A 27781-nucleotide genomic window follows, 5' to 3' on the forward strand; every position below is an offset into this window, starting at 1 on the left:
TAACAGGTGTTGCTTCTTGTGTAAGTGAGCCTGGGTTGGCTTCCTCGACACCCTATTTCAAAGAATTCTATCAAAGTACATGGATCCTTTGCTTTGTCAAAATCTGAGTCATTACTGGCTAGGGAAAGCTGATTCAGCTCTATGACTTAAGACCAGCTGACGGCAGCCCCATGGTGGGCACAGTTAGTATAAGAAGCCATCTTCTCTGAGCTCTAGATGTCTGAGCCATCTCAGTTAAAAACAAACGAGGGGGGCTTAGGGTTAGTGGGAGAGCACATGCTTAGCATGCACGAGGTCCTGAGTTCAATCCCCAGTACCTCCCATTAAAAGAGTAAATAAAAAGTAAATAAATATGTCTTTAAAAGAGACAAACAACATTATAGGCAAGAAAGTAACTTTCTGGATTTTGTTTTTGTGGATTTTTTTTTAATTTATAGAAGAATTTTAGAAAGGCAGTGGGAGAGAGAAAAATGACACTCTTCTAATATAAGATGACACACTGGAGAAGAATTTTGTACCCCAGACAAGGGCTCAGTTGGGAAGAGGCCTCTATACATTTGGAGGGCACCAGGCTAATAAGACATTTATTGGTTTCGTGATTGCTGTGACGAATTCCACCTTCTGCAACCTCTGGAAAACCTCCTCATTACTTAGCTGTGCAGGGCCTGTGCTGCGAAGGTCATTGCCTAAGGAATGTGCTCAGAGTAAATGGAAAGGCCAAATTAGAGAAGGGTAATGATCACTCGAGAGTTTTAAGTGATTTTTGCAGTGCGATTGCAATGTGGAATTCAACCTGCAAAGCGTCAGGAGAGAGAGCAACAGGACAGCACGACATTTGCTGGAGAGAAGAAACCAAACACGTTCACTGTGGCCTTTTACAACGTTGCAAGTGTATTTCGCCTTGGAGATCAGCTTACATGAGTTCTTGAATCTTTTCTTCCAATTTTTTAGGGTCAGCTCCACAAAATTCAAAAATCTGTTCACAAATACACAAAGGTGAAATACGAATTGGTTCAAACACCGCAAAGATAAAGCTTTGAGCAATTTTGTTCCTGCTGGTAAATTTATCCTCTGCTCATTCCCATCCTCTGCAAGATACTTTAAATGGAAATACACATTAAGCACGTTCAAGTCCTGATGTTTTCATTATGTGGCACCTTTTCGAAATTGTTTATGCTCATGTTTTGTCAGATGTATCTATTTCTCTGTAATATTCCTCTAAACTAAGATCTAAAACATATTATTTTGTTGGAAATGAGGAAAACCAATCATTGAAACTTCTCAGAGCCTTTGTACACTTGAGGGCTGGTTAATTCACATGCATGATTCCCTGAACTCAGATGGCTTGTGATTTCTCATGCCCTGACTTTTTGTCCAGGTAACAGTATTTTAATCAACTGATTCTAAGAAGCACATTTTCTTTTCCAATTCGCACATCTCTGAGTCAGGGCACATTTCACAGTGGATGGTAGATTTTATTTGGAACACTTTTCAGTAGTAGATAAAATAATGGTCCATCTGCCAATGAGCATCTTCTATTTGATGAAATATGGAAATTAAAGACTCTTACTATTCATTATCAGTTTAGTTTCAAATGTATGAAGTAGTTGGGGAGAAGGAAGAATGTGGGTAAACTAGGCTGAGATTGGGTGAAGACTTAAGTTTTCAGGGAGGGAGATTTCAGCAGCAAGACGGGGTGGCAGGACTTTGGGAGCAGGGGTTAGAAAGGTCTAGTGCTAACTTCGGTGCTCAGTGTGCAGAAGAGAAGAGACTACACCCACATCTAAGGATTCTCCTTCCCCAGGGAGCAGCGTGACACCCACAGGCATCACGGGCCGTTCTGTTCCTCGAAAGTAAACCCAGTTTTGTGCCTCTGGCTTGATCCCATTTCACTTACCGGCTCGTTCAGGGATCCACTTCTATTACAGCAAATTGCTCTTTTGATTCTTGAGAATAGGGTTACCTAAGTGTGGGTGCAGAATTTCATGATTTATCTGGGTTGTCTGGTTTGTAGCCAACTCCTCTATAAATAGTTCTCTTGGCCTTGGCCACCGGGGGAGGAAGGTGTCAGAAAGGACCTGCGATCGTCTCCTTCCTAAGAGTCACTGGCAGCTGGATGGTGCCTCTGGGGCATAAGGGGGTTTCTTAACTCCTCTGAGGCCAGCGCAGGTACCCAGACAAGTAGTCCTGGCAGTAACATTGGCAGGATTGACTGAATGACCGGACTCGGCAGGGGGCAGGAAAAGGATGCTAAGCTTAGCCGACTGCCCAAGGTGCTGAACCCACTGCCAGGAAACTCCTGCCCAAGGTGAGACAAAGGAAGCCTTGGTTGCTCCATAAGCCCGGAGGGTGGGGGCTGGGGAGTGCTCTTTTAACCCTTGTCGCTCGGGGTTATCAGGACCTCCTAGACCACTTGATCTAGTCGGAAAGGAACTTTGCCCCTTGCCTGTCACCCACGCTGGGGTGGAACGCAGGCTGTGAGAGACCTGGGCTTCCGCCTCCGTCTCAGCCTGTCTTTCCCCACAGGAGCTGGAAGGGTGCTACGTTTGCAGTGGCTCCCACTTATCCTTCCTCGTGGCTTCTGTCCAAGATTCCTCCTGAGCCTCTATCCTCTACTCCTCTGCTGCAGGAGGGGCTGGACTCCAGTGAAGGCACACGTAACAGCTGAGCGGAAGAAAGGCACCGGCAAAGAAGGGTCTGTTCCCCATGAGCACCGCCATGTAATTGCAGACACCCGCACCCCTACTGGGTGAGAAGAAGCTGTTTTTGTCATCCTTATGGCAGTAACTCTAGTGGATCTAATTATGTCTGCTTATCTGAGGGTCTCCCCGCTACTGCCAAAAACCAGTGTGGAGCCAGAGTTTGGGGGGTCCCTAAAGACGGGCTTTTCTTCTTGGAGGAGACTTCCCCCCGTGAAGGGATGGCACCATCTGTCGGGGTACTAGCAACAGGAAAGCATATCCCTGAAGGGAGATTTCCAGGAAGCGGTGGTTTCCATGTTATGACATGCCTGTGCTGTGACGCTTGGACAGCCACCAAAGGGCAGCCAGAAGTCCCAAGTGCACTACGAGCCTTAGCTACTGTGGAAGGTATCTCCTCTTCCTTCTAGATACCTAGAACCTAGTACAGGGCACCATCGCCCACCCTGTTCCCTGAGCTGGGAAGCTGAAGCCACATTTAAAACCGTTATACACATGCGGAAAATTGCGCAAATTTCAGCATACGTTTTGGGGAGTTATTGCCAAGAGAGCTCACCTGTATAACCAGGTCCAGATCAAGAGATAGATGGAGTTTGGCAGCTAGCTCCCCGTCACTGCCCTGTGCCCAATGCCAAACACTATTTGGGATTTTTCATCGTAAGTTAGCCTAGGGTGTTCTTGAACTTCTATAAATGGGATTCTACAGTATGTATTCTCCTGCATCTGACTTCTTTCACTCAACATGGTGCTTATGAGATTTATCTGTATAATGGCAGTACATTCATTTTTCTGTTTTTTTAAAATTTTGTTTGCTTTTTAAAAACATTCTGTTGCATGACTATAACACAGTTTATCCATTTTGGCTATGATCGATAGTGCTTCCAGGAGCACAACTTTGTAGGGACATCTTTGGGGGCATGTGAGCGGCCATTCTCTTTGGGTTCTGTTGTTTAGCTGAAATGGGGACGCCTGAGTTCAGCTTTAGTGGGAGACACCCACCAGTTTTTCAAAGTGGTTGTAATAATTTACACTCCACTAGCAGGGGATGAGTGTTCCTGGTTGTTCCCCAGGCTGGACCATACTTGGTATTGCCAGTCTTTTTCATGCTAGCCATTTGCATGGCTTTAGGTGACCTTAAATTTGTCATTGAATTCCATGGATTTTTTACCCCATCAGTTTCCACCTGGACTTAAGCAAGAGCTTATAATTTGTTTCTCTGTCTCCAGTCTTACGCCCCTTAGGTCCTTTTCCCCCACTGAAGCTCAGAACACAAATCTCATCACGCTATCCTTTGTAAAAATTTCTCAGGGTTTCTCTCCCTCATCATAAGATCGAAACTTCATACCAGGATTTCCTGATTTTTTCTTGTCTATGCCTAGGGTCACTCTTCACCATAAACTCTGAACTCTAGTAACACGTTGTAGTGGATTCATTTATTCATCTAATAAATACTTAATGAGTGCCTTCCATAAGTCAGACATGTGGTGAACAAAACAAAATAAAATCCCCTCGTGGTGTTCACATTCTAGTGATAATTTGATAATTTTATACTCTTGGTGTGTGATTGTCAAATAATTCCTGACCCTCACCCACGACATTTTATAACTCTGCTTCTTCCCATCTTCTCTCACTTGCTAATCTTAAACATCCTTCGAGATTTAACACATGAAGACTTCCCTCAAGTCCTTCTCTGTCATCTCATTGTACCCAGTACATCCCACTATTAAAGACCTGATTTTTTTTAATCTGTCTCTCCCACTAGACCAAGGATGGGGACTGTACTGTAGTTTTCTCTCCACATGTCTAGTGTCCAGCCCAGAACCTTACCCAGTGTAGGTGCTCTGTTAACGGTGCTAGACTTGAAGTTCGTTGAGCTAAGCCGATTTCTGGTCCTTGAGGTCCAGGTCCAAGATTGTGTTAAGTTTCAGGGAGGAGGTGCTATGTGATCTATTTTATTCTTTCTTTGTCCAGTTTGCCAAAGGCACCCGTGATATGTGTGTCTCCCTGTCTAGCATGGGGCTTTGCATACAGGAGCTTAATAAATACAGTTAATGAGTGAGGAGCAGCTTAAGTGATAAGAGCTTATTTCATACATAGCTTTCTTTGGAAGGGACAGGTATGCAAGGCAAATAACATACAATTTCCACCGAGAATATTTTCTCCTTTATAACCTGAATGTTTGGCTGTACCTCTAGAAGGCATGCTCCACAGAGGTGTCAGGAAGGAGCTTTTACCCTGCTCTTTTCAATGCCTTCATTTTTTTTCATGCCACTCTAGTAATGACGGCTGATGAAAGTTTTTAGCTCCCGTTTGCAAAGACCAGTGGGATAAGGGGTGGCTGTCCCCATATATTACAGAACCACCTGCGTCCAACAATCAAAAAAATACTCCAATATTTATTAAGGACATTTTCAAACAGATAAAAATAGAGAGATTAATAAAGTGAACCCCTCCCCCTCCGTTTACGGACCACCCAGGTCAATGAGAGGCAATTTTTCACGCCAAACACATTCATTCACCTATAAAAAAATAGTCTATTCCTATCACTGGGAAAATGCCAAAGGGCTAGAGAGGCAGTGACTTCTGAGAATATAAGTTAAGGATTCTGACTAGTGACACACTCCTAGAATGATGAGAACATGCCTTGGCCAGTTGATGTGCAACGTGGCTGAGTGAACACCACAGTCATATCTGGACCAGCTGTATGAAAGCTCAACAATTTACAGACATCTGCAGTGAGTTAAAAACAACAACAACAACAACAACAACAAAATTCTCAAAGAAACAGCAAGAATGACAACACAGGCAAAAAAGCCCAACCAACCGACTGATGCAAGACACTTGTCGGGGAATGGCTGTAGAAATATTCACATGTACACTACAACTTTGTAATCTGAAATAGTATGATGTTCTTTTTCTTCTTTAGGAAGGATTTATTAAGGCACTAAAACTGATTAATAAGATGACAAGGCTATGTCTGACAAGAGAACGTCTAAAAGTACCTCAACCTTCTATTGCGAGGTGGACAGTGTTAATTACTGTTTGATCCTATCTCGGCTTCTGTCTCAGACTCCACCCACACCCATTCCTTCCCCCAAACCATATGCATCATATTGCAGGTGTTTGTACACTTCCTCTTTGACTTCCACAACACCCAGGGCAGAGACCCTGCAAATAAATCCAAGCAGGTCCATTAAAGTTTTTGGAGTTGAGCAGAATCCAACCAAGAAGACACAGCCTATCTGAAATAGTGCTTCCAACAGCTTGAATTTACATGCACTTGAATCCAAGAAGAGAGCGTATAAGAGTGATCTATTACCTAATTTCTTCCTCGTCTCTACTGGCCTTCTTCTCAACTTGCTGCAATAGTGAGATTTCAGTAACAACACTGGTTCACTTTTCATCTTCCTGCAGCAGATTGAGAAACCACCTAGGCAACTGTTTCTTAGCGCATTGGTGGCATAAATAATGACTAAATTGCTTTGCTGCTTCTATGTTAGGAGTTGACAAGCTCTTTTTTTTTTTAAATAAAGGGCCTGATAACACCTATTTTAGGATTTGCAGGCCTTATGGTCTGTCAGAACTACTCAGATCAACTATTGTAGTCCGAAGGTAGCTGTAGGCAGCTACCTAAACAAATGGGCTGAGCTGTGTCCCAGCAAAACTTTATTTACAAAAACAGGTGGAAGGTCAGATTTAGCCCTGGGGCTGTAGTTTGCCAAACCTAATTCTATACCATCAACTGAAGCTGCCTGAGGGCTAGTCACTCAGGACAACAGGGCTTTCGGTCGAAAACGGAGGCGTGAGCCCAACGTTGTGGGAATCCATCTCAAGCTACCCTGAGTAGAGGACAAGTGGCTTTGGACTCAGGTCAGAGGAGATGCCATTCTGCACGCTACTGGAAGTGTGGGGTGGAATTTTTGTTCTCCGGGATAAAAACAGTTTGGGAGCCATTCCTTTCAATGGCATGTACTCTTGTTCTCACGTTTTCTTTAAACATTCTGCTCAACCATCCAGTATTGGGAAAATAGACCTGTGTCCCATGTCCCTTCACTTACTCCTCCCCAAGTTCAGAGGTGAGCTTACCAGCTGAGCTCTGGCCTCTCTGCTCCCGTTTTGGGAGTGTTCTGCTCAAGGGGCGGGTCTGTTCTCCTTCTGGAAAGCACATCTGATGTGGGTCTGACATCTGCCTTCTACAGATAGCCCTGGAAAGCTCTCACCCTCTGTCCTCATTCTCGGGGCTCAATAATTTTGAAAAGCAGCAGTATTTTCTCCATCTGGGTGGGTAAGTTTCTCCTCTGCAGCCCCAGATTCTCCCATAGGTGCGTCATCTCAAGGTCTAGGCTTCAAGGGACTAGTAGGAAGTCTTTTGACATGGGTCTAAGCCATGTTCTTCAATGAGCACAATTTAGCACTATTGCTACTAAAGGTGACATTGTGATTTTCCACAACTCCATGTGAGAAAAAAGCTAACGTAGCGGGTCCTGACGCACTCCTTGCCTGTCTCCAAGAGAACCATGATTGATCCTTCATCAACCCCTAGGAAATGTGGTCCTCCAAGTGTTCTCTGTGTTAGTGATGGGTGATTCTGTTCCACACATCTGGAGCAATGGACTATGCCACATTAGCTTCTCAAGTTGTTTTGCATAAACCTGAATATGGATGATGTTCACCTGGTTTTACTGGTGGGGTCCTGAGTTCCCACTGTCATGGCTGGTTGTATAGCAATGGTTACTTAGCAAGATGTGTCTACGTGACTAGTCCCCCCACCAAGGTCTCAAACTCAGCAACTCAAACGGGCATCCCTAGGCAGAGACATTCCACACACGTCCCAGAAGTTCACTGCTAGAGAGAGCACTCTCCTGCATATCCCTGAACAAGGAAGAAAACTGGAAGTCTGTGCTGGACCTTTCTAGACTCCAACAATGCATTTTTTTCCCTTGCTGCTTTAACTCTGTACTTTCTGCTGTAGTAAATCTTAGTTATGAACATAACATGCTATTGAGTCTTGTAAATCCTTCTGGCGAATCACTGAATGAAACACACTCCTGTAGTTCAACAATTAAAATTCAGGGAAAAACAGGGCTGGGACTAGGGTGGAAAAAATGTTAAATTTGGTACCCTTAAGGGTGCCAAAAACTTAGCATTAAGATAAATAATAAATACGATAAATAATATCTTAATGAATATTTTAAAAACTATTAAAATGTAATGCCCCAAATCCATGATGAACAGAACATCAAAAATCCAAATGAAGACAGGTTTCCACCTTGCACCAGCAATATCTTGCCACACTGGCCTTGCCCTAATCCCTGCCCTGCAGAAAAGTGGTACACAAGTAATTACTGCCTTTACGTTGCTACAGCTGAGAGCTCCATCTTTAGCAATGGTGCTAAAGGTTGCTAAATGGTGGTAAACAGTTGCTATACTTCGACTTTCCCTGCATGTCACTTAGTTCTTGCCTCCTCCAGTCAACTACTCTCTGCCAATACATCAGCTACTTATGGGGCTGAAACGTAACCCCTTTTAGGGATCTGCCCTCCTCAGAGCCCTGAAGACCCTGTGAGAGTTCTTTTCTTCTCATCATGCAGACCCTCTCTGTAACTAACGCAATCCATTAAGGCTGAGTACCATTCGGTGGGTAAGTCCTGAAGGTTAAGATGACTTAGCTTAAATGAATATTGTAGTTACCCAGAGAGCTTTGGAGATCTCGCCTAACCTTTGTTTCTAAACTTCTATCTGTAAATTCTCAGGGAGAGAGGTGCACAGCTAGATCCTGGGACTCTAATGATGGCCACATTTTACAGTATGTGGTAAGTCTAGCGCTAGGCACTTTAGTTACATCATCACAAATGTTCATGACAATAGTTCAAAGACACATGATGATGTCTTTATTTCACAAAGAATAAAACTGAAACTTAATTATACTGTATAGCACAGGGAAATATATACAAGATCTTGGGGTAGCTCACAGTGAAAAAAATGCAACAATGAATATATGTATGTTCATGTATAACTGAAAAATTGTGCTCTTCACTGGAAATTGACACAACATTGTAAAATGACTATAACTCAATAAAAAAAAGTTCAAAAACAAATAAAAAACTGAACCTTAAGGTGCTTAAGGCACATTCCCAAGTCCCCCACTAATAGGAAGCAGAGCTGGGGTTCATCTGATTCCAGAGACGGCAAAAGCTAGCTGCAGACACTCGTGGGGGGTTGGGTCAAACACTTTTTAATGAACTTGGAACAAGGAGCATTTGGGAGGGTGATTCTACAGGGACCTCCATCGTCCTCACTTCCTGTTGTCTCACTTGTTGTCCCTGCCTGGCCCCTGAAGACATCGAGTCTGTGACCCCTGCTTCCCATCCTGTCCTCTTTCTAGCACATGATGATGCCACTTACTTGGGATTCTTTCCATCTCTGTACCTACTTCAAGGAGAGTGCTTGCTGGCAACGACGTCCATGAGCTCAGCTAGAGCCCCGTGGCAAGGGCCTCCTCCCGCTTAATATGAGAGCTCAGTTCTTTTGAATTATTCATTTGTGAACAACTCACTTATTAGCATTTATGTACCCATATCCCATCTTTCCTAAGAGCTTCTGGAAACCATTTCACTCTCGTATCAAAGAACGACTGATGGGGCCACCTTTTGACAACTGGCTCACACTTGAGCAGTTGGCCAAGACTTGCTAAATCTTTGTTACTCTTCCTTTCCTCTGCTCCATACACATACACCAACTTTGGTTTGGAACCAATGTTATTAACATTGGGGATCTACTAATGGGCTTCAGAGGCTCGATGAATACCCTAACACTATATGCACACTCCAGTTTACATGCATATGTGTGTTTTCCTGGAGAGACAGTTTATACTCTTTACTGGATTGTAAGAGGGTCTGTAAACCAAATTCATGAACTACTTATAATAGGATGCAGTGTAATATTCTGGTTACAAAAATCAGCCAAGGTTTTGGATGCTCCATCTGAAAGATACCACAGGAATGCACTTTTTGTTTTGTCTTTTCTTTCTTTCTTTCTTTCTTTCATTCACCACAATTGATCTCACTGGGACGTGATGCGATGTCCTAGATGAAAACACGAAGCAGTACAGCAGGAAGGAAAAAGCCCCCCTTATTTATTACCTGGAATTTGCTTTGGCTGTCCTTTGCCCTAAAACTGTGAAATAATTACAGCTGTTCTTTCCAGCGTATCCCTGCCAGGTGTTCATCCAACGTGTGCATGAAAACTTCCAGTATCTAGGAAGACCCATTACCCACCATGATCCTAGGTCACTGTTACGTAGCTCTATTTGTTTTAGTTTTTTGTTTTTTAAGTTTTATTTTGTTTATAGCCTATGTATTTTGAAAATATTTGACATGAGCTAGACTCAAGGGCAAGATAAAATAACAAAACCATTAAAGGATGATCCAGTGTGGAGATGGCACCGAGGCAGTGCCAGGAAGTTGCAGGTAAGGGGGGCTATTGTATTTGAGCAGAGGAGGTAATCCTGAGATTCTGGGCAGCATGGAAAAAAGAGAAACCCAAGGGATTCCCTAAGCCTTCTGATCTAATGCAAAGAAGCAGATCATATTTTCAAGGGAGGTAACTATTCTCTTCACTCTCTGTTCTGTGGGGAATTATCACAAGGCTTTTTATCCATTGTACATTTTTAAAAACATTAATGGACAGTGGCTCTTTGCCAGATGTTTACCAGAAATGTGAAGACATTTCTTAGAACATTTCTTCATGGAAATTAGACTTCAGGTTTTTTTTTTTTTAATACTAGAAAAACAAAACTTAACTGCTTCAATAAGTCAATTTTCAGTTGTGCCTTCCCAGATTAAAGAGGGGAGCACATTTATAGAAGTGGTCTCAAAGAAGTAAATTTAATTTTTCTCTATCCCCACGAAAACAATGAATGTCACTGGCAGCCTTCCTAGTCAATTCTATTGGAGGGGAGGGAAACTCACATGGACTGTTTTGGGTTTTTTTTTTTTTTTTTGCCTGGCCACCCCAAACTTCCTCTGGTTCCAGTGGTTTTCCTGTGCAGACCACTATTGGGTAGAACCTGGGGGAAATTTCCAAGCTCTCATGGTTTGCCTGCAGCTCTGAATGCAACGGTTAGAAGTGGGGACCTTGCAGAAGCCCCACAGGGCTACTCAGATACCAAATGCTAGGGGTTAAGTCAAAAGAGGTAAAAGATTTGTAATATAGTGTCTCTATTATCTCCCTCCCCCTCCCTTTTTTGGCCTTTGTCTTTTGCACAGAAGATTGATATTCTTTTTTTGGGGGGGGGGAGGTAATTACTTTTATTATTATTTTTTTAATGGAGGTGCTAGGGATTGAACCCAGGACCTTGTACATGCTAAATAGACACTCTACCACTGAGCTATACCCTCCCCTCAAGGATTGATACTCTGTCAAATGGAGTCAATGTTATAAATCTTTTCTGCAGGTTTACAAAGGATATCTAAACTGACTCAGGTATGAATCTTTCTGGAGATTCGATTACACACAGATAAAAACAAAATTTAGAAGTAGACGCATTTGACATTACAACATAAATAATCTCAAGTTAAAAAAAAAGGTAACTCCATAACCAGGATGCTAGGTTAGTACTATGCAATGAGAAATTCCATTCTTAAGAAAATGTCTTGGGACATGGGTATCCACGTTACAATTAGAGGCCTTCTGGATGACCCTGGTCTCAGAATATAAGCAGGTAGATCAGCTTCACTGACTGTCATCAGTTCAGTTAATTTCATTTTCCATTAGCTGATTGCCATGAAATTCCAATTTGAGATCCTCAGTGATCCTAGAACACAGGCATTCTGTTCCATTCATTCAAAAGGGATCCACACCCTACAGGGTATCAGTTCAGAAATACTTGAGCATAAGAAGTCCCTCCACCCCCAAGCGAGGGCTCTTCCTCGTCCATATAGAACTGAGACCAAATGAGGCCATGCCTTTCCTCAAAAGCACAGCTATGGATTTGCACAAGAGCCTAGACACAAAATCAGTTGAAACCCCAAAGGTTTGTTTTATAAAACAAACTGCTGAGCAGTGGCAATTCCATCTGCAGAAGGGCTGAAACCCGAAAGATGTTCTGAGCTGGAGAGAAACTTTCTCTGAGTCGGATTAGTATCAGGACAGAATCAGGCAGGGAGGCAGAGCTGGCAGTGGAATGCAGGGAAAGACACCAGCATTCGCCTATTCGCCCATTCATCAAACACAAAATGAGTATTTTTTTTTAATCTACGGGGGGATTCTCTTAGGTACGGGGATTTCAAGTAAGATATAAATGATTCCAAGTGCCTGGAACAGCATGAGAAAAATGTATGAAATTAAGATCTGAGTCAAACAAAAATGGGCTCGGAAAGGCAGACGGGGCCAGAATATGGAGAAACTTGATAGTCAGACTTGAATGCAAGGGTCTAGTCGTGATTCTGTAGACAACGGAAGGGGAGGGGTATCGAGCGGGCATGACCTACCTGGAGCTGTGCAAGGGTCTACCTGGAAAAGAGAACAGAGCTTTGGCATGAACTTGGGCTTGAGCAGGGCTACTGTTTAAGTGAAAGGTAATTCACAGCTAGAACAAGAAGTCAGGGTGAAATTACTAACGGAGAGAGGCAGAATGGGAAAAAAAAAAAAAAAAGAGCCTTGGGAAACACATATATTTGAGAACAGCAGGAGACAAAGAAGCCAGAGGAGAGCTTGGGGAGGACTCAGGGATAGAAGCCAACAGATGAGGAAGTTTCTGGAATATAAGAGGTGATTAGTTAATCGTGCTTTTATGTAATCAAGGAATTCAAGGGTTGAGAAATGGCCATTTAAAGTAGGTGCTGGAGGATCCTTGGCACTTGGGCTTGGAAAAGCATCAGAAAAATGTATGAAGTTAAGAGCTGAGTCAAACAGAAGTGGGCTTGGAACTGCAATTGGGTCTTGACTTTCAAGAGAGTAGATGAGGGAATGAATGGAATTGGAAGCGGTAAATATATTCAGTTCTTTCAAGAATTAGACCATGATGTGAAGAAGAGTCTGAGAGAACATCAGCTATTCATTAGAAAATGTTCAGTTGCAAATGCCTGAAAAAGCAACTCTAAGTTAACATAACTGAAGACTCTATGGGGCAAGTTTCGGTTTCAGGCATGGATAGATCCAGGGTCTAATCAATGCCATTGGTACTTCTTGGCCTGACTTGCTAGCCTTCGTATGGTGGCTTCATTTCTGGGTTCCCTGTGGGGGCGAGCAGGCTGTGGTAGCATCAGTCTCATGTCTTTGCAAGTTCAAGTTCAGTGCACTCCGAAGAGAAGGCTTTCACACAGCTGCGTAAGCAAAGTCCTGAAATTAGCTCAGGTTGGGCTTGGATTGGCTTGACTGGAGTGAAGGGCCCCTTCCTGATGGGGATGGAGTCCACTGGTTGGTCAAGGCCTGGAGAAGGAGCCCTAAGGAAGCACATGGACTCAGAAGAGGAAAGCACTTGGTTCCCTGGAGGAGAATCAGAGAACTGTTAATAGAGAATGCAGAATGGTAGCCGGATGGCAAGAACAGCAAGGGTCCAAACACCAGGTTTGAAAAAGGATAACTGATGGGTAAAAGCTTGGCACAGAAGGGAGAGATGCAATCAAGAGATGGACGGAACTGACTTCAAAGGAGGAGGCATCTTCTTTTCTGAGATGGAAGAGGGGGAGACGACAATAAAAGATGACACAAATAATTTGACAATGTAGGTGGGGGAGTTGAGGATGCCTACGTCAAATGGTTTCAATTTTCAAGTAAAAAGTCAAGAGAGGCAATAGATAGTGGGATTTTTTTTTGAAAATTATTTAAATCCATTGCTTCAACAACGTTACAGCAAACATATACAAGCAAATGGAAACTGAAAATCCTACAGCTAGCTTATCAGATGCTCTCATTCTCCATACGACAGACATAATCTTTACAAAGTTTAAGTAAGAAATTTGTTTTACTTTGCATATAGTCTTTATAACTCTTTTTCATTGTGTACTATTCTGCATAGATAGATCATAAATCACTTAGCCACTCTACTAAAAAAAAAGACATTTAGATGATTTCCATATTGTAATAGAAATAATTCTACGATTACTAAACACTTAGCTGTTTATTTTTCCATGAGGCACTTCTGTAGCCAGAGTCCCCAGGAGTGGGATAATGTGGGGAAGGGAATGCACAGTTTGTTCCTCTTAAGTATGTTGCAAAATCACTTTTCATAAGATACGCACCACTGACAATGCTCCCAGGCATATATACAATTACTAGTTTCATCACATACCCAGTAGTTTAGACATATTGTTCCATTAATATCTTCAAGATGACAGCTAACATGAGAGACATTTTGTTCCATTAATATCTTCAAGATGACAGCTAACATGAGCTATTGAGCACTTAATGCATGTCAGGATGGGTCTACAAAGTTTAGCCATGCTAATTCACTTAATTTTTACAACAACCCCATGAGAGGGAAAAACGTGTTATGATCTGTGTTTTCACAAATAGGGAAATTAAGGCACAAAGAGCTTGTTAAGTAAACTGCTAGGAGGTGGGAAGCCATTAGGCTATACTGCCTTGTGATAGCATGGGATTAACATTCACCCAAGTGTTGTGAACAACTTGTAAACATTGGTGCAAGAATTTAATTATGTCTTATGGGTAAGATTCTTTTTTGATGGTTTGGACCCAGATAGCGATGATAGTGGGGTATTTCTTATAGATAGGGACACCTCATATGGTCTGAATGGGGAGATTGATTACAATTCATGTTATTTTTTTTTAACCCCTTACCAATATGTAAAGTTCATAAACTAAAAATCACATGGCTAAGATTAAAAATATATACAGTTGTTTCATCCATCCAGGATACCCCAGGCCTTTTTTTTTTTTCCCCGACTCTGATGGTTCTATAATCTATTTCAATCTACTGGTTACTATGGAAACATACCTTCTGGAATTGCTTGAACATCTGAAATGTGGGTACTGCTTTGACGTGATAAATTTCGGCCAACTCCTGGGAAGGAAAAGAAACAGAATGAAGTCACAATTCTGGTATCCTCTCTCTGGACCAAGCATGGTTCCTGGTGACTTCTCAGGAGGCAGGCCTGAAAGCCAAGGGACAGCTGATACTTTACAGATTCTCCTGCCAGGAACTTTTCTAACATATCCACAAAGCCTCCAGGAATGTGAAAGTAGAAAATGACTGTTCCTGGAATTTCTCATCAAGGAGCTTGAGGAGACGGGTAAGAGACGGGGGCCAAAACAAAATGGACAGAAGGACAAAATGAGCTCTACTGAAAAGAGCTTGAGAAAGATTGTAGAAGGGCCCCAGTGGAACCCAATATGGAAAGAGCATCTTGCGAAAAATAAGAATGAGTAAAGGTCTCTCTATAACTCACACTTGAGACACGGGGTGATAGAATGCCTTGCATTTTAAGTAAATCTTACATGTTTCTTTCCTTTAAGCCTTACGACTCTTCACTGCCCAGCTTTGTGAAAGATTTGGAGCCAAGAGACGAGAAAATATGTCAGAATTCCAATTGTTTTCATCCATTACAGTCTGATTTCAAATGCCCCTTTTTATCTATCCTAAGAGTCGAAAGAAAATTAGCCACCCATAGGATCAAAACAAATCTCTTCCCTGCCACCCACAACATACACACACACCCTCACACACAAAATGATAATCTTCATGACCAGAGCAATGACAACACTGAATAAATTACGATTAGAAAATTGTGTATTTTGTTTCACTGTAAAAGACAAAGAGCTACAACCAAAAAGGGAAACAGTAAGGCATGTCAGGGAGGGTATGGAGGAATCAGAACCCTCACAGGTTGCTGGAGGGAATGTAAAACGGTGCAGCTGCTTGGAAGACAATCTGTCAGTTCCTCGAAATGTTAAACAGAGTTACCACAGGACCCAGCAATTCCACTCCTAGAGACATAGCCGAGAGAAATGAAAATGTATACACAAATGCTTATACCAGTATTATTTCATAATAGCTCAAGTTGCAAACCACCCAAATGCCCATCCAAAGGATGAATGGAAAAATAAAAGGTGGTATATTACTCACGAATAAAAGGAAATGGAGAAACTATTCATGCTACGTCATGGATGAATCTTGCAAACTTACACTAAGTGAAAGAAACCAGTCACAAAAGACCATGAATTCTGTACTTCCATTTATATGAAATGACCGGAATAGGCAAATCTACAGGCAATGTAGATTGTGGTTGCCTAGGATCGGGGTGGTTGGGGGAGGGAACTGGGGGTGACTGCTAAAGGGAACAAGGTTTTTGTGTTTTTTTTTTTTTTGAGAAGTAAAAAGGTTCCAAAACTGACTGTAGTCAGAGTTGCACAACTCTGTGAATATAAAAAAGACAAAAAGACAATGATCCTCGCTGTGTATTCCAAATGCATATGATTCAGCCTTAAGAGCAATTAAACACTGTCATGCTTTTGAATGAAATGGAAAAATGGAACTTCTAGTATGTTCTGGGTAGTATGGCATATATTTGGGGTATTTAAAAAAAATCTTTTCCTAGTCTGTTAAGTATTAGTACCTTGTTTTACATCTGAGAAATTGAAGTCTATAGAGATGAACTGATAAGAAGTCAAAAGTCACACAACTATGATAGGGCAGAATGGGTGAATAATAGGTATTTTTTTCTTGTGATTCTAAAACTCAAATTCAATCCAGTGTATGCACAGGCCACCTGTTATTGTTACTTTTCATGTTTATAAATGAACCAATGTTAGGAAGAGTAATTTTGTAGACACATTGTGTGTCATAATAAGCACATTTTGATTAAGGATGCCAGGCTGGTTATTTTGGGGGTGGGGTGGAGGTGAGGAAGAAAGGCTCCGGGGACTTCAGGGGAGGAGTTCCTGGAACTCCTCATGATGTTTAAAAAACTCCACAAAAAGCCTAAGACAGAGCACGAGGAAAGCAAGGTATGTTAAAATGTCTGTCATGCATTGAGTTAGGCATTAGAAATTGATTAGCAAATCTACTATAGGTGAATCTGTTACAGAAAATCTTTTTTTACCTTGAGCCCAACTCCATCCAATTGGTATTGTTTGCCTAGAGCCGCTCTGCTGAGCAGGACTGTGGGGCGGCATCCAGAGCAAGTGGTGAAGAATACTGAGATTGGTTAGTGAGTTCACCCATAGTGTGGGAAGGGAGGGCGCAGCAGGAGAACTACATATTTGCTATCTTAAAAAAAGATGTGTGTGTATGTATGTATATATATATATAAAAGAGCTTTATGAAGGAGTTGACTACACTTCACCAGAAAAAATTGTGAAATTCGCCTTGACTTTAAATGGATGATCTAAATGCTGAGACCATGCTCTTAATGACATTGCATCGAATTTAACTATCTCCAGGGAAGGACTTCAGATTCTTACCCGAGCCTCGTCCACATCCACGGTGGCAAACATTACACCTGGGTATTGCTGAGACATTGCCTTCAAAGCAAAAGAATAAAAATGCCCCGTTAGCTTAATGTTAATATTCAGTTACACAGCAGAAGTGTCTTGGGGCAAAAACAAGAAAAGAAAGGTTGTTCAAGAGAGCTAGGCATCATACTGGCATTGCACCACCACCTAGAACTTCTAGCACCAAAGTCAAAGGTCGGATGCTGCCAAGGTCAAGCCAAGATCAACTGCCGAACCAGAACCTAAAGTGTGTGTCCTACGAGGGATCAAACTAGATTTCCCAGAATCCTCTGCCGGCTGGCTGTCTTCCAGTTAGGTTTTGCCAAATGGAAGCCTTGGCAGGAAAATGGGAGGAGGCAGAAACAACTCTCTTCTGCTTCTGTTTGTTCTGGAAGCATCTTTGGCAGCTACATGGACAACGGTGTTGGTAATGGGTCTGGTGGTACCAGATGCAGCAGTAGCAGCCTGTCAATGTCAGCTCCTGGGTTTCCTTCCTTCCTCCCTCCCTCCCTCCTTCCCTCCCTTTTTTTCCCAGACAGCTGTGTTCATACTCTGAGGACACAATAGCATATTGATTTGTTTGCATTAATGTTGTATCTCAAGCATTTCCAGTGACCTGTTTCAAATGAAACCTCTCTTTGATGGTGATGTGAGGTGTCCAGAGCTTGGCCCAGCAGAGACAACCACAGATGGGGCTGTCACTGGGGGCTGCTCCCACGGGGAAGCAGGAAGAAGACGATGTGGGCTGATTAGATGGACACGTGCAGAGCTCCGTCATCGGCACTCTCTCCGGTGGTTTGTCCACAGAAGGTGACCAACGTGGGAGTTCCCACTTCGGTGGCCCATCAAGATGGTGAAATTGGGGGAAAACTCTTGGATAAGAAACACGAAGTCCTTTAGTGTTACAGAGTACTTTTTCAGAACAAAGATGCTGATTTTGACTGGCAGCATCTCCACGCCTGGCAGGAAGACAGTGCCGCTGAAGAAGTCTGGGGGAATTAACTTGCAACTTTCAAATTTCCAGCTATTTGGATGTTCCCGGGTAGGAGCCAGGGGGAATGGGTTTGACCTATGTGGAAATCTGATTCCCAGGGTCAGGTCCTATTTATGAAGTTTTCAGAGCTTCCTGAGTCTGACAGGAAATGGACAGGGACAAGAGCGGTTGTCATTTCTGTATCGAGTAGTAGCCAGAAGACGTGGTACAGATACGGGTTCCTTGCTCAATTGGGGTTCCCTTTGTGAACACTGCCCTCTCTCTCTACCTGACTCCGTCTACCTAGGACCCTCCTCTGCCCTCAACAACTCTTCCTTCTGCTCTGTTCTTCCTCACATGTAATCTGCTACCATCTGGTCACCTGTCCTGCTGATCTCAGCTCTCAAATGTCTATTGAATTTATCCTTCCTTTTTTCTCCCAAACCCCCTGCTCTACTTTTGGTAAACCCATCATTCAGTTGTTGTTGGCCTTGGGTTACCTGCCTCTGTCTTTCCAGCCCACTTTTATACAACACTGCTAAGAGTATTTCCTAAAACCCACATATCACGGCAAAACCTTTCTACACACTCTTCTCTGTTGACTCTCTATAGCAACTCATGAAGCTGTAACACAAGGGCCTTCTTCATCTGGCTCAGCTTCCTTTCAAAGGCTTGTGTGTTGCCCCTTCCACCGTGTACACTGTAAGTTAGCCTCAGGGGGTGTTGCCTTCCCACGATCACATCATGCAATTTCTCAATGAGTGGATCCCCTCCCTTTTTCCAGAAATGGTCTTTATGGTTCTACACCTGGTGATCCTCTTAGCCCAGAATCAGTAAGCTATGCCCTATAGACCAAACCCAACTCTCCACATGGTCTTGTAAACAAAGTTTTATGTGAATGTGTTCACCACTGTCATGCTTCTGTGCTATGACATCAAGGCTGAGTATATATGACAGAGATCATATGGCCTTCAAACCTGAAAATACTGGCTCTTTGGTCCTTTACAGAAAAGTTTGCTAAGCCCTGCTCTCAGTCACCAAGGCCCAGATCAAATGGGATTTCACTCAGGGCTTAGAAGTTTTACATCACTTCTTAAAACGTTCATTTTCATAGGATTCACTTTTTTTTATCTTGTTGCAATACATCCTTTAGCAGAGACCCTGTGGGTAGTCAAGTTTTAGTTCTTGTGTATCTGAAAATGTCTTGAGTAACGGTTTAGCCAAATAACTTTCATTCCACCTTCCTGCAGAGCCTGGAAATGGAAACAGATAGATTCCCGGGACTCCCTTGCAGCTAGAGTTCCAGACTGGGATTTGATTGGCTTTGACTTCGTAGCAGGTGAGGATATTTATACTTTGGAAGCTAAACATTGGGGACTCTTTTGCTCAAAGTTTTGACTGTCAGAATCAGGGACCTGTCAGATATTAAAATGTACCCCCTTGGATATTCGAAGAATTCTAAGCATAGAATGACGGTTGAGATGTCATGTAGCCCACTTCCCTATTTGAATATCCATCTCTTTAAAATTAAATATCAAAGGTTGTGACTGTGTTCAGAATGAACTCAGGGAGATTCAAGAGTTTAAGTCAAAAAAAAGTTGAAATGTTAGAAACCTCACTGAAAAAAAAAAAAAACTGTCGGTGCCAGCCGACAATCGATCAGGTCCAGAAACCTGTGCTGCAGGACTGAGAAAAGGAAAGACGTGACAAAGAGACAGCAAGACAAGACAAGTTGGGGTTGAGAGGGTCTCACTCTAGCCCGCAAGACGCTAGGTCAAGAGTGGACCTCGAGTTTATTTTCAGCAGTTCATTTATATGATTTTAACCCATTAGCTCACACATTCCTGCACGTAGGCAGCGGTATTGTTTTAGGGCATATTAACAACATGTACTAAAATCATTAACTTAAAAGACATCATTATTGTTTAGTGTTCCCAAAAAACCCGGATCAACTATTCCCCAAAGCAGGATCATAAGACAAAAGTCATAAACTTAAATATTGTTTCTCTAAACTATAAACTAACATCGTGACTCGTATATTTTTAACTCAGGTGATTGTTCTCTAAAAAATCACTGATTTGTGTGCCGATCATATCTCTCCCTCTGAAGGTCCTTTGTGACTTAATGGCCTCAGGCATTAGCGCACCTGGTGTATTCTTTAGTAAAAGGGGTGGCGGGACAGAGATTGTTCTAACTCAATTGACCTTTGAGCCGGGCGCCCCGCACTGTGGGAGTTTAGGCCCAACCTTTGTGCTCGGCAGCCTCAATCTCAGAGCCTGGCGCCCTGCACTTTGGGGTTTTACGCCCAAGTTCTGTGCGCGGCAGCCCTCCGTCACGAGTGGCTCCCCGCAAAAAACCAAAAGCCAGCGTATTTTCAGTTGTGTAGAGAAGTCAAAACTTTGTATTTGAAGGAATAAAATTCACAAAATTGTAAACGTGAAACTTCCGCACAGTAAGGAGAAATGGAAATACCCAGAGTTTCTTTCCGCAGCATGTTTCACCAAAAATAAATAAAATGGGACAACTCTTAAATGGGGCAGTAGGAAAATTAACTAGATAACACATTGTAGAGACATTAAAATTATAATCGGGAGACGATAAAAATATGAACCAACACATATGTGGAAAAAGATCTGAATATAAATATTCAATTACAACTAAGTGGTGTATTTTACTAGATTATTTCATGAAGTAGATCAGACATGAAGGGAATATGTAGGACTCAGGATTTGTTCTGATAATAGTGTTGAAGGATTGGGGGCAGTTCATTCTTTTACACTATGGTTAAAAACAAGTATCATGTTTTGCTGAATCTATTCCGATATTTGGAAGTTCTGAACTCTGGAACTTTGGTAAAATGTCATTATTATGAATAATCTGTTTCTTGTACAATTGTACTCTTTATTTTTTCACGTCTTGATGTTCCTTGCAGAATCATCCGTCAACAAGTAGTACTAATCTTCCGATGTCTGTACGAATGATCTATTAGATCTTAGCCTTTTACCTTCAGATTTATCAGGATGCTTCCCAGAAATATGATTCCATAATGGCTCATAAGAGCCAACTTTGAAGATTTACTGGCAGAACAATTTGGGAACTTTAAATTCCTTCTAAAAGTGTGAAAAAGATACTGATGATACTTACACGAAAAAGAGGATAAATCCTTTTGCAAGGACTACACCATTTTGCTGAAAATTCAACCACCACAAGATTCGTTCCAGCAGCTTTCAAAAATTTTCTTAATTCATCCTGAGACCAGAACATAAATGAGGAAATGGGTATCATCATAAAGTCTTGCAGGGAATAAAATGACAGCTGAGTTATGGTGCCTCACCCCCATGTTGTCCCGGGGGCCCAACCATTTCTAAATGTCCCTGAGGGCATGTATATTTTTATCTGTTAACTATATATAAGTGACAATAAACCCACAAAAAAAGATTAGAATTCCATTTCCCAAATGGATTGGTAATGGTGGTGGTAATGGCTGGATACCTCTGGGGAGAAATCGGGATTGACCAGCGAGAGATGAGGGGTGGAGGGTGGTGATGAACGGTTCTTCAAAGTGGGCATCTATATTCGATTTTTGTAAACAAGGACCTAAACATGCCTTGAGAGTGAAATTTAAAAGAAGTAACCTAACACCTTGAATCATTTCTTGGTTTTGTCTCGTTTGGTGTTTGGGGGGGCTGATCGTTATTAAAAAGCTATAGTGAAAACCATCCATTTAAGGATTAGACACGCTTCTTGCTGAATGTCTTAGGTGAATTTACCATCAGCTGTCTGTATCATCTAAGCAAAGTAAGGGTTCCCTTCTTGGGGCCTCAGATCACGGTAACTACGCTTGATTGCTTTCCAAACAATAGCTCTCCTACACCAGTTAGTTCATACATGGCTTGTCTTCCCAACAAGTCCCTACAGAACACAATCCTGATTCACTCCTGCGCCTCCGCGGCCCCTTCTTGGCACACAGTAGGTGCTCATGGAGTGTTTAGTTGATGAGTGAATAATTTGCTGCTATATACTGTTTTGTTCAAGCTTTATTTTTCCTTTTCTCATTGGAATTGCAAGATAGTACCTAATTTACTCCCTGCCTGGTACTCCCGTCCTTAATCTTTACACCCACCCTATGGAGTGGGTATTATTATTATTACCCCCATTTTACAGATGAGAAAACTAACTTTATTAACTTTCTCATGGTCAACCAGCTGGTGAGTGGTGTAGCTGGGATTGCTAACCTAGTAAGCTTGACTCCAGAGTCCATCTTCTTAACCGCTATACGAAATCATCTCCTGAGTTCTTCACAGCTGTGGGGCTCACTCTTCCTCTCTCTGGCTCAAATGCAATGCTGTGTTCATCCCTGGACCACTGATTAAGATGGAGGGATGGGCTCACTCTCTGAAGTAAGTAAATCAGCGCCTATCACTGGATTAGGGATGGGGTTTATTCACAGATGTCATACACTCTATAAGAGGGGAGTTTTGACAATTACATTGCCAAATGGCTTTCTTTCAAGTGAGTGGGACTGATGGCTCAAAGACACTCTCTTCCTTTACCAATATTCCTCTAAGAGAGGGGCCATTAACATTGCACAGAGCCAGGCCAAGCCTCCATTTCTAACTTGCTTCTGAAGTTATAAGGTAGATGCTGTCCTCACGAGCCCCTGGACTCGTTTCACATCCCAGTAGTTGTTAGGGTGTGACTAGCCTAGCTGGTCCTATGAATTGGACCTGGCCAAGTTCTCTGAAGGGAACATCCCATTGTATACACAGTGATTCCACATGTACCTCCCGAGGCCTGCTCTACACCAGGAATGGGGTGCGCTGCTGGGATAAGCTGTGGACAGAAAGAAAAAGCTTTCCAACCCCTGCCTTTGTGGAACTCACAGCTGAGGGGAAGCCAAATGGTAAGATTAATGAGTAAAATATATAATGAGTTAGTGATCACTGCCAATAAAGAAAAAAGGAGAAACATAGAGAAGGAAGGAAGGATGGGAGCTGGATGACAAGTGCAGTCTGGGTGGCCAAGGTCCAACTCAATGTGACATTTAAATAAGGACATAAAGGAGACTATAGGCTCTCATGATAGGTCCCTGTGGAGCAGATGGAGAGGGCTTCTCAGAGGATGAGTGAGACCCAAATATTCTGTGAGATTCTCAGAAAAAAACAGAACAAAACAAAACAGAAAACCTCAAATTGTTAGCAAGTGTGCTATTTGAAAACATTTTCTTATATCAAAGTTACATGGCAATGCCTCCTTTCAGTCTAGTCAGTCTCATATTTGTGACCTTACATACAGGTACATTTGGACAAAGTGTTTAAAGTCTTAAGTCTGAGGATGCTGGGAGATGGAAGGCCTGGGCCCCATGTGACCCCCTTCCCTCCAGCTCCTGGCCCTCCTGTAATGAGGTCGGAGTCAGCAAGTCTGGATGCTAATGCCCACTCCTGTAAAGGATGTAGGCCCCTGACTGCTCTTTTAGAGGCAATTTTCTTCTTGATAAACAGAATTATCCCTGGCTTATATATGTATTTAGATTTGTTATGGCAGTGCCATTGGACAATAAATGGAAACTAGCTTTATAAAAAATACCACCTAAGGAACTGTTGAAGCCCTTGGCCATCACTTTTCCTGCCCCTACTCTATAGGCATGCCTGGAGTTTCTGTTCTCTTTCCTAGGGTACGGCAAACGTGGACTATTTTACTTCCATAAAATTCTCCAGGTACAGCTAAGGTAAAATCAGTGGGATCAGGTAAGGATGGGATATGTTAGGAGCTGGCCTGGATCCAGCTAGAGTCAGAGCAAGAAATGAGAAGCAGGAAGGCATAAAAGTCTTTTTGATCAATTTTTCTCTTGGCTACTCCCTAGAGAGCACTATCTTTCAAGAAACAACATGAAGAGTAAGCATTAAAAAGAATCTCCTCTTAAAACTGTAATTCAAAAAGACACATGTCCCTCAATGTTCACAGCAGCACTATATACAATAGCCAAGACATGGAAACAACCTAAATGTCCATCAACAGATGACTGGATAAAGAAGATGTGGTGTAAATATACAATGGAATACTACTCAGCCATAAAAAAGAATGAAATAATGCCGTTTGCAGCAACATGGATGGACCTGGAGATTATCATACTGAGTGAAGTAAGTCAGAGAGAGACAAATATCAATACTGTATCACTTATATGTGGAATCTAAAAAAAAGTGATACAAATTCTATTTACAAACCAAAAATAGACTCATGGACATAGAAAACAAACTATGGTTACCAAAGGAGAAAGGGCAGGGAGGGATCCATCAGGGGTTGGGGATTAACAGATATATATTCCTATGTATAAAGTAAATAAACAAGGATCTACTGTATAGTACAAGGAACTATATTCAATTTCTTATAATAACATATAATGGAAAAGATTCTGAAAAGAAAATATATACCTGTATGTATATGTATAACTGAATCACTTTGCTGTACACCTGAAACTAACTTTGTAAATCAACTACACTTCAATAAAAAATTTTTAAAAAATCTCTTGTTACAGAGCAACAAAGGAAATAATTCTGAAAGTTTATCAAATCTGTTTTCAAGATGGTCTCTTTTGAAATACTCCTTGAAGCCAAAAAAATACTTGCCATGTCTCTGATATTCTGCACCATGATTTACGCCTGGGAACTGCTGACCAAGCTCTTGCTGTTGGGTTAGTTGGCTCACCGTAGCTGTCTCTTAGTAATTATAGGGTCCTTGCCGGAACCTAAGGGTAAGTTCTCTATGACATCATTAAACATGACATCTCAGAACCTGGCACTCTGGCAGGCCTGGAGCTAATTTCATTTTTATGCCATGACTAGTTAGTCAGTGTGTGGTCAGCCAAGAATCAGCCAACTGCTGGCCTGGTGTGCCAGATCAGTGACGTGCCTGTCTCCTTTTAATCTTCTATCACCTATTTCCAAGCCCCGCCCTCCCCTCCTCCACCCCCTGCCACCACCAAATGAACAATAAGCTAGGTAATCTTTAACAGATGAGTTATTTTCACTTAGGATTTTTAAGGGATTATTTTGCAGTGGAGAAAGACACCAAAGCCTTAATCCTATAATAATGTTTCCTATAAATTTGGCTTTATGAGTCACAGAGTCCCTAAACTGGGTTCTTTGGCTCCAATTACTTAAGAGGTAAGGAAATTTCACTTTTATGGACTGGATCAGGGGTTGGCAAACTTTTTCTGCAAAGACCCCGATAATATTTGGGGCTTCACGGATCACATGGAGTTTTTGTCTTCTATTCTCTGTTTTCACAATCTTTAAAAAATATCAACATTTTAGCTGCTGAGCATTACAAAAATAGCAGCAGCTTGCCAAAGCCTGCACAGGGTGGTTCGTCATTTTCCAGAATTCAGTGTCAGAAAAAAACCCAAACATGGCCATGACCAGTGTTCCTCCACTCTCCCTCGGCGTCACAACAGTGACAAAGTGAGAAATAGCAGAATTCTACTGTAAAACAAAAAACAGCAAAATCCTTCTTTCTGGTTTTTTCCATACCTCCCGTCAGGTCTCTCAGGAACGAGCTATCTGTCTTTCCTTTTTGTATGAGCGAAATGACACATGAACGATGAATATTTCTGTGTGGCTTCGGCCAAGTTGTTTTTTTGCCGGCAGATACTCGTCAGTTGCTGCCCACCACTCATTTCCTCCACTTTCTCCCCCCAAATACACTGGTTTTCCTGTGGGCAAATTTATCCTTCCTCTATTTTATAGCAGCTATGCAGTTTGTACGGGATGAATTTAACCCTAAATCCAGAGTTCGACCCTGATTATCTTAATCTAACCAACGATCCTGTCTTGAGGCCAAGGGTTCGTAAAGAGAGAACAAGAAAGTGAGAGAAAGCGATTCCGAGCCCTTGTGTCAGTTAGAGTTTCTCTTTCTTTATCTGGCTACAAGCAAGATGTTGTAAACAAAACACACAGGAACTCAATTTTTGTTTAAGGCCAATATTTCAGAAAGCAGAGAGGTGACACAGAGGAAACCTGAATTTTGGGTTTCTTGAGTCGCTGGATGAAACATTACCAGAAGCTCCATCTAAGCCTGGAATTTTCAACTCCACAGATAGCGAGTTGCTTTATAGTTTAAACTGAATTAAGCTGGGGCTTCTGATACTCACCTGGAAAACATTAAGATGCAGTATTATAGAAATTTCTTTATTTGGGTCAAATTGCAAGAAGTATGACTCAATATCATCATCGGTGTTTAAAAATTTCTCACCCAAGGTACATAACAATAGACAGAAATCTACCTTTAGGATTGAGGAATTTAATTTCTGGCCTCCAATATGTCCAGACTCAAAATATTCATTAATGTTGTGAAATAACTATTTACCAACTGGCAGTTCAGTAATCTAAATTTCTTCCCGAGCCTCCCCAACTGCCTAATATTTCTTAAGGGAGAACGTGGAAGAAAAATGAGCTTTAGTGAGACTCAGACAAATGTTATCCTTCCACTTGACGATCTATGAGAGGCACCGACCTGGGATAAAACAGTTTGGTTTCAAACCTGAGTGTTGCTGCTGTGAGCTCTTGAGCAAAGCTTTGCTTATCTAAGCTTCTATTCCTCCATCTGCAAAACAGAGATAGTGCTCACATCCTAGGACTATGGTGAGAACTAGCAGATAGAAAGAAGCCTAGTCAGGTGTGTGCAACCCCCAGCCCGAGCCGGCAAAGGCACGCACCGTCCTGGCTTTCCAAGTTTCTACGTCAGAAAGGGTTTTCTTACCTCTTAAAGAACAGAAAGCAAACAGCAGGTCAGCATGCCCCCTTCTGAGCTGGCAGAACTCGGAAAAGGAAAAGCAGCACACAGGTTGAAACCTCACGTCCACAAGCCCTTCGATGGCCCCAATGTGTTGGTCATACCACAGGGTTGGCCAACATCTATAAACTAGAGCGTTTTAGGAACAAACAAAACCTCTTACTCATCTTGAAACAAGTCATAAGATCTGACAATGCTGGGCCTTTCGTCCTGAGCTGCATGAACACTGTCAGGTGGAGAGCAGTGGCTGCCCCTCTAGAAAAGGGGGTGCTCTTTCCAGCTGAGCTCTGTCCCCACCATCTTCTATTGCTCTGAGAACTCGCGGTGGAGGGACAAGATGCCATTTTTGTTGTGTGTATCCAGCCATTGGTTTTCTACTACAATAGGTATTTGAACTATTTCTAAAGTCTTTGTCCATTGTCTGCTTTATTCTTTTTCTCTTTGTCCCTCAGGTGCTTTACTTATTAATAGCCCTTGCTTGGCTTCTCTTGGCGCTCGAGTTTGAGACCCCTGATTTTGCTGTGTCGACCATCACAGCCAGGAGCTGTATTCATGGCTATACACTAAAGGTCTTATCATCTCCTCTCTTCTTTCTTTTTCATTCAAGAAGGAAAGATAGATGTTGACATATACTGAACGTCTTCCAAGCCCCAGCTTGAGAACCACTCTTCTGAAGTGTGGGTTCCGCTCTAGGCAACATCTTATGTTATTTTGCAACTATCTGTTAAACGATTGTGGCCACTCTACTCGAGGTACAGCAAGCTTAGATAACTTATCCCAGCTGGAATTAGTTTAGAAATTAAATCCGGGTCACCTGTCAGATAGGGAGGAGTACAGGGGCAGCTGTAATCTGCAGGTCCCTTAG

At 42.2% G+C, this 27781-nt stretch overlaps 1 protein-coding gene across 3 annotated transcripts; it reads right to left on the bottom strand.

The window, feature by feature from the left end:
• Positions 1-870: 870 nt before the first annotated feature.
• On the bottom strand, positions 871-24860 carry TXNDC8 (thioredoxin domain containing 8). 3 transcript variants are annotated; one of them, XM_072958986.1, is made up of 6 exons: positions 24753-24860; positions 21271-21375; positions 17124-17183; positions 14659-14724; positions 1898-1963; positions 871-976 (listed from the first exon to the last, which is right to left on the bottom strand). In XM_072958986.1, the coding sequence occupies exons 1-6, from the start codon at positions 24774-24776 to the stop codon at positions 914-916; spliced, it is 384 nt and encodes a 127-aa protein (XP_072815087.1). In that variant the 5' UTR covers positions 24777-24860; the 3' UTR covers positions 871-913. The 3 variants fall into 3 exon arrangements, with proteins under 3 accessions (XP_072815087.1, XP_031532976.1, XP_072815088.1); XM_031677116.2 differs by lacking the exon at positions 1898-1963; XM_072958987.1 differs by lacking the exons at positions 871-976; positions 1898-1963 and adding an exon at positions 9872-9955.
• Between the last annotated feature and the right edge of the window lie 2921 nt (positions 24861-27781).

Source organism: Vicugna pacos, chromosome 4, assembly GCF_048564905.1.
Source record: "Vicugna pacos chromosome 4, VicPac4, whole genome shotgun sequence".
Taxonomy (NCBI): Eukaryota; Metazoa; Chordata; class Mammalia; order Artiodactyla; family Camelidae; genus Vicugna; species Vicugna pacos.

Coding starts and splice junctions, on each gene's coding strand:
- TXNDC8 (XM_072958986.1), bottom strand. CDS start 24,776: ATGGTGCAGAATATCAGAGACATG. Junction 21,376..24,752: donor TGCAGAATATCAGAGACATG/GCAAGTATTTTT, acceptor TTCTGGTCTCAG/GATGAATTAAGAAAATTTTT. Junction 17,184..21,270: donor GGATTTATCCTCTTTTTCGT/GTAAGTATCATC, acceptor TTTGCTTTGAAG/GCAATGTCTCAGCAATACCC.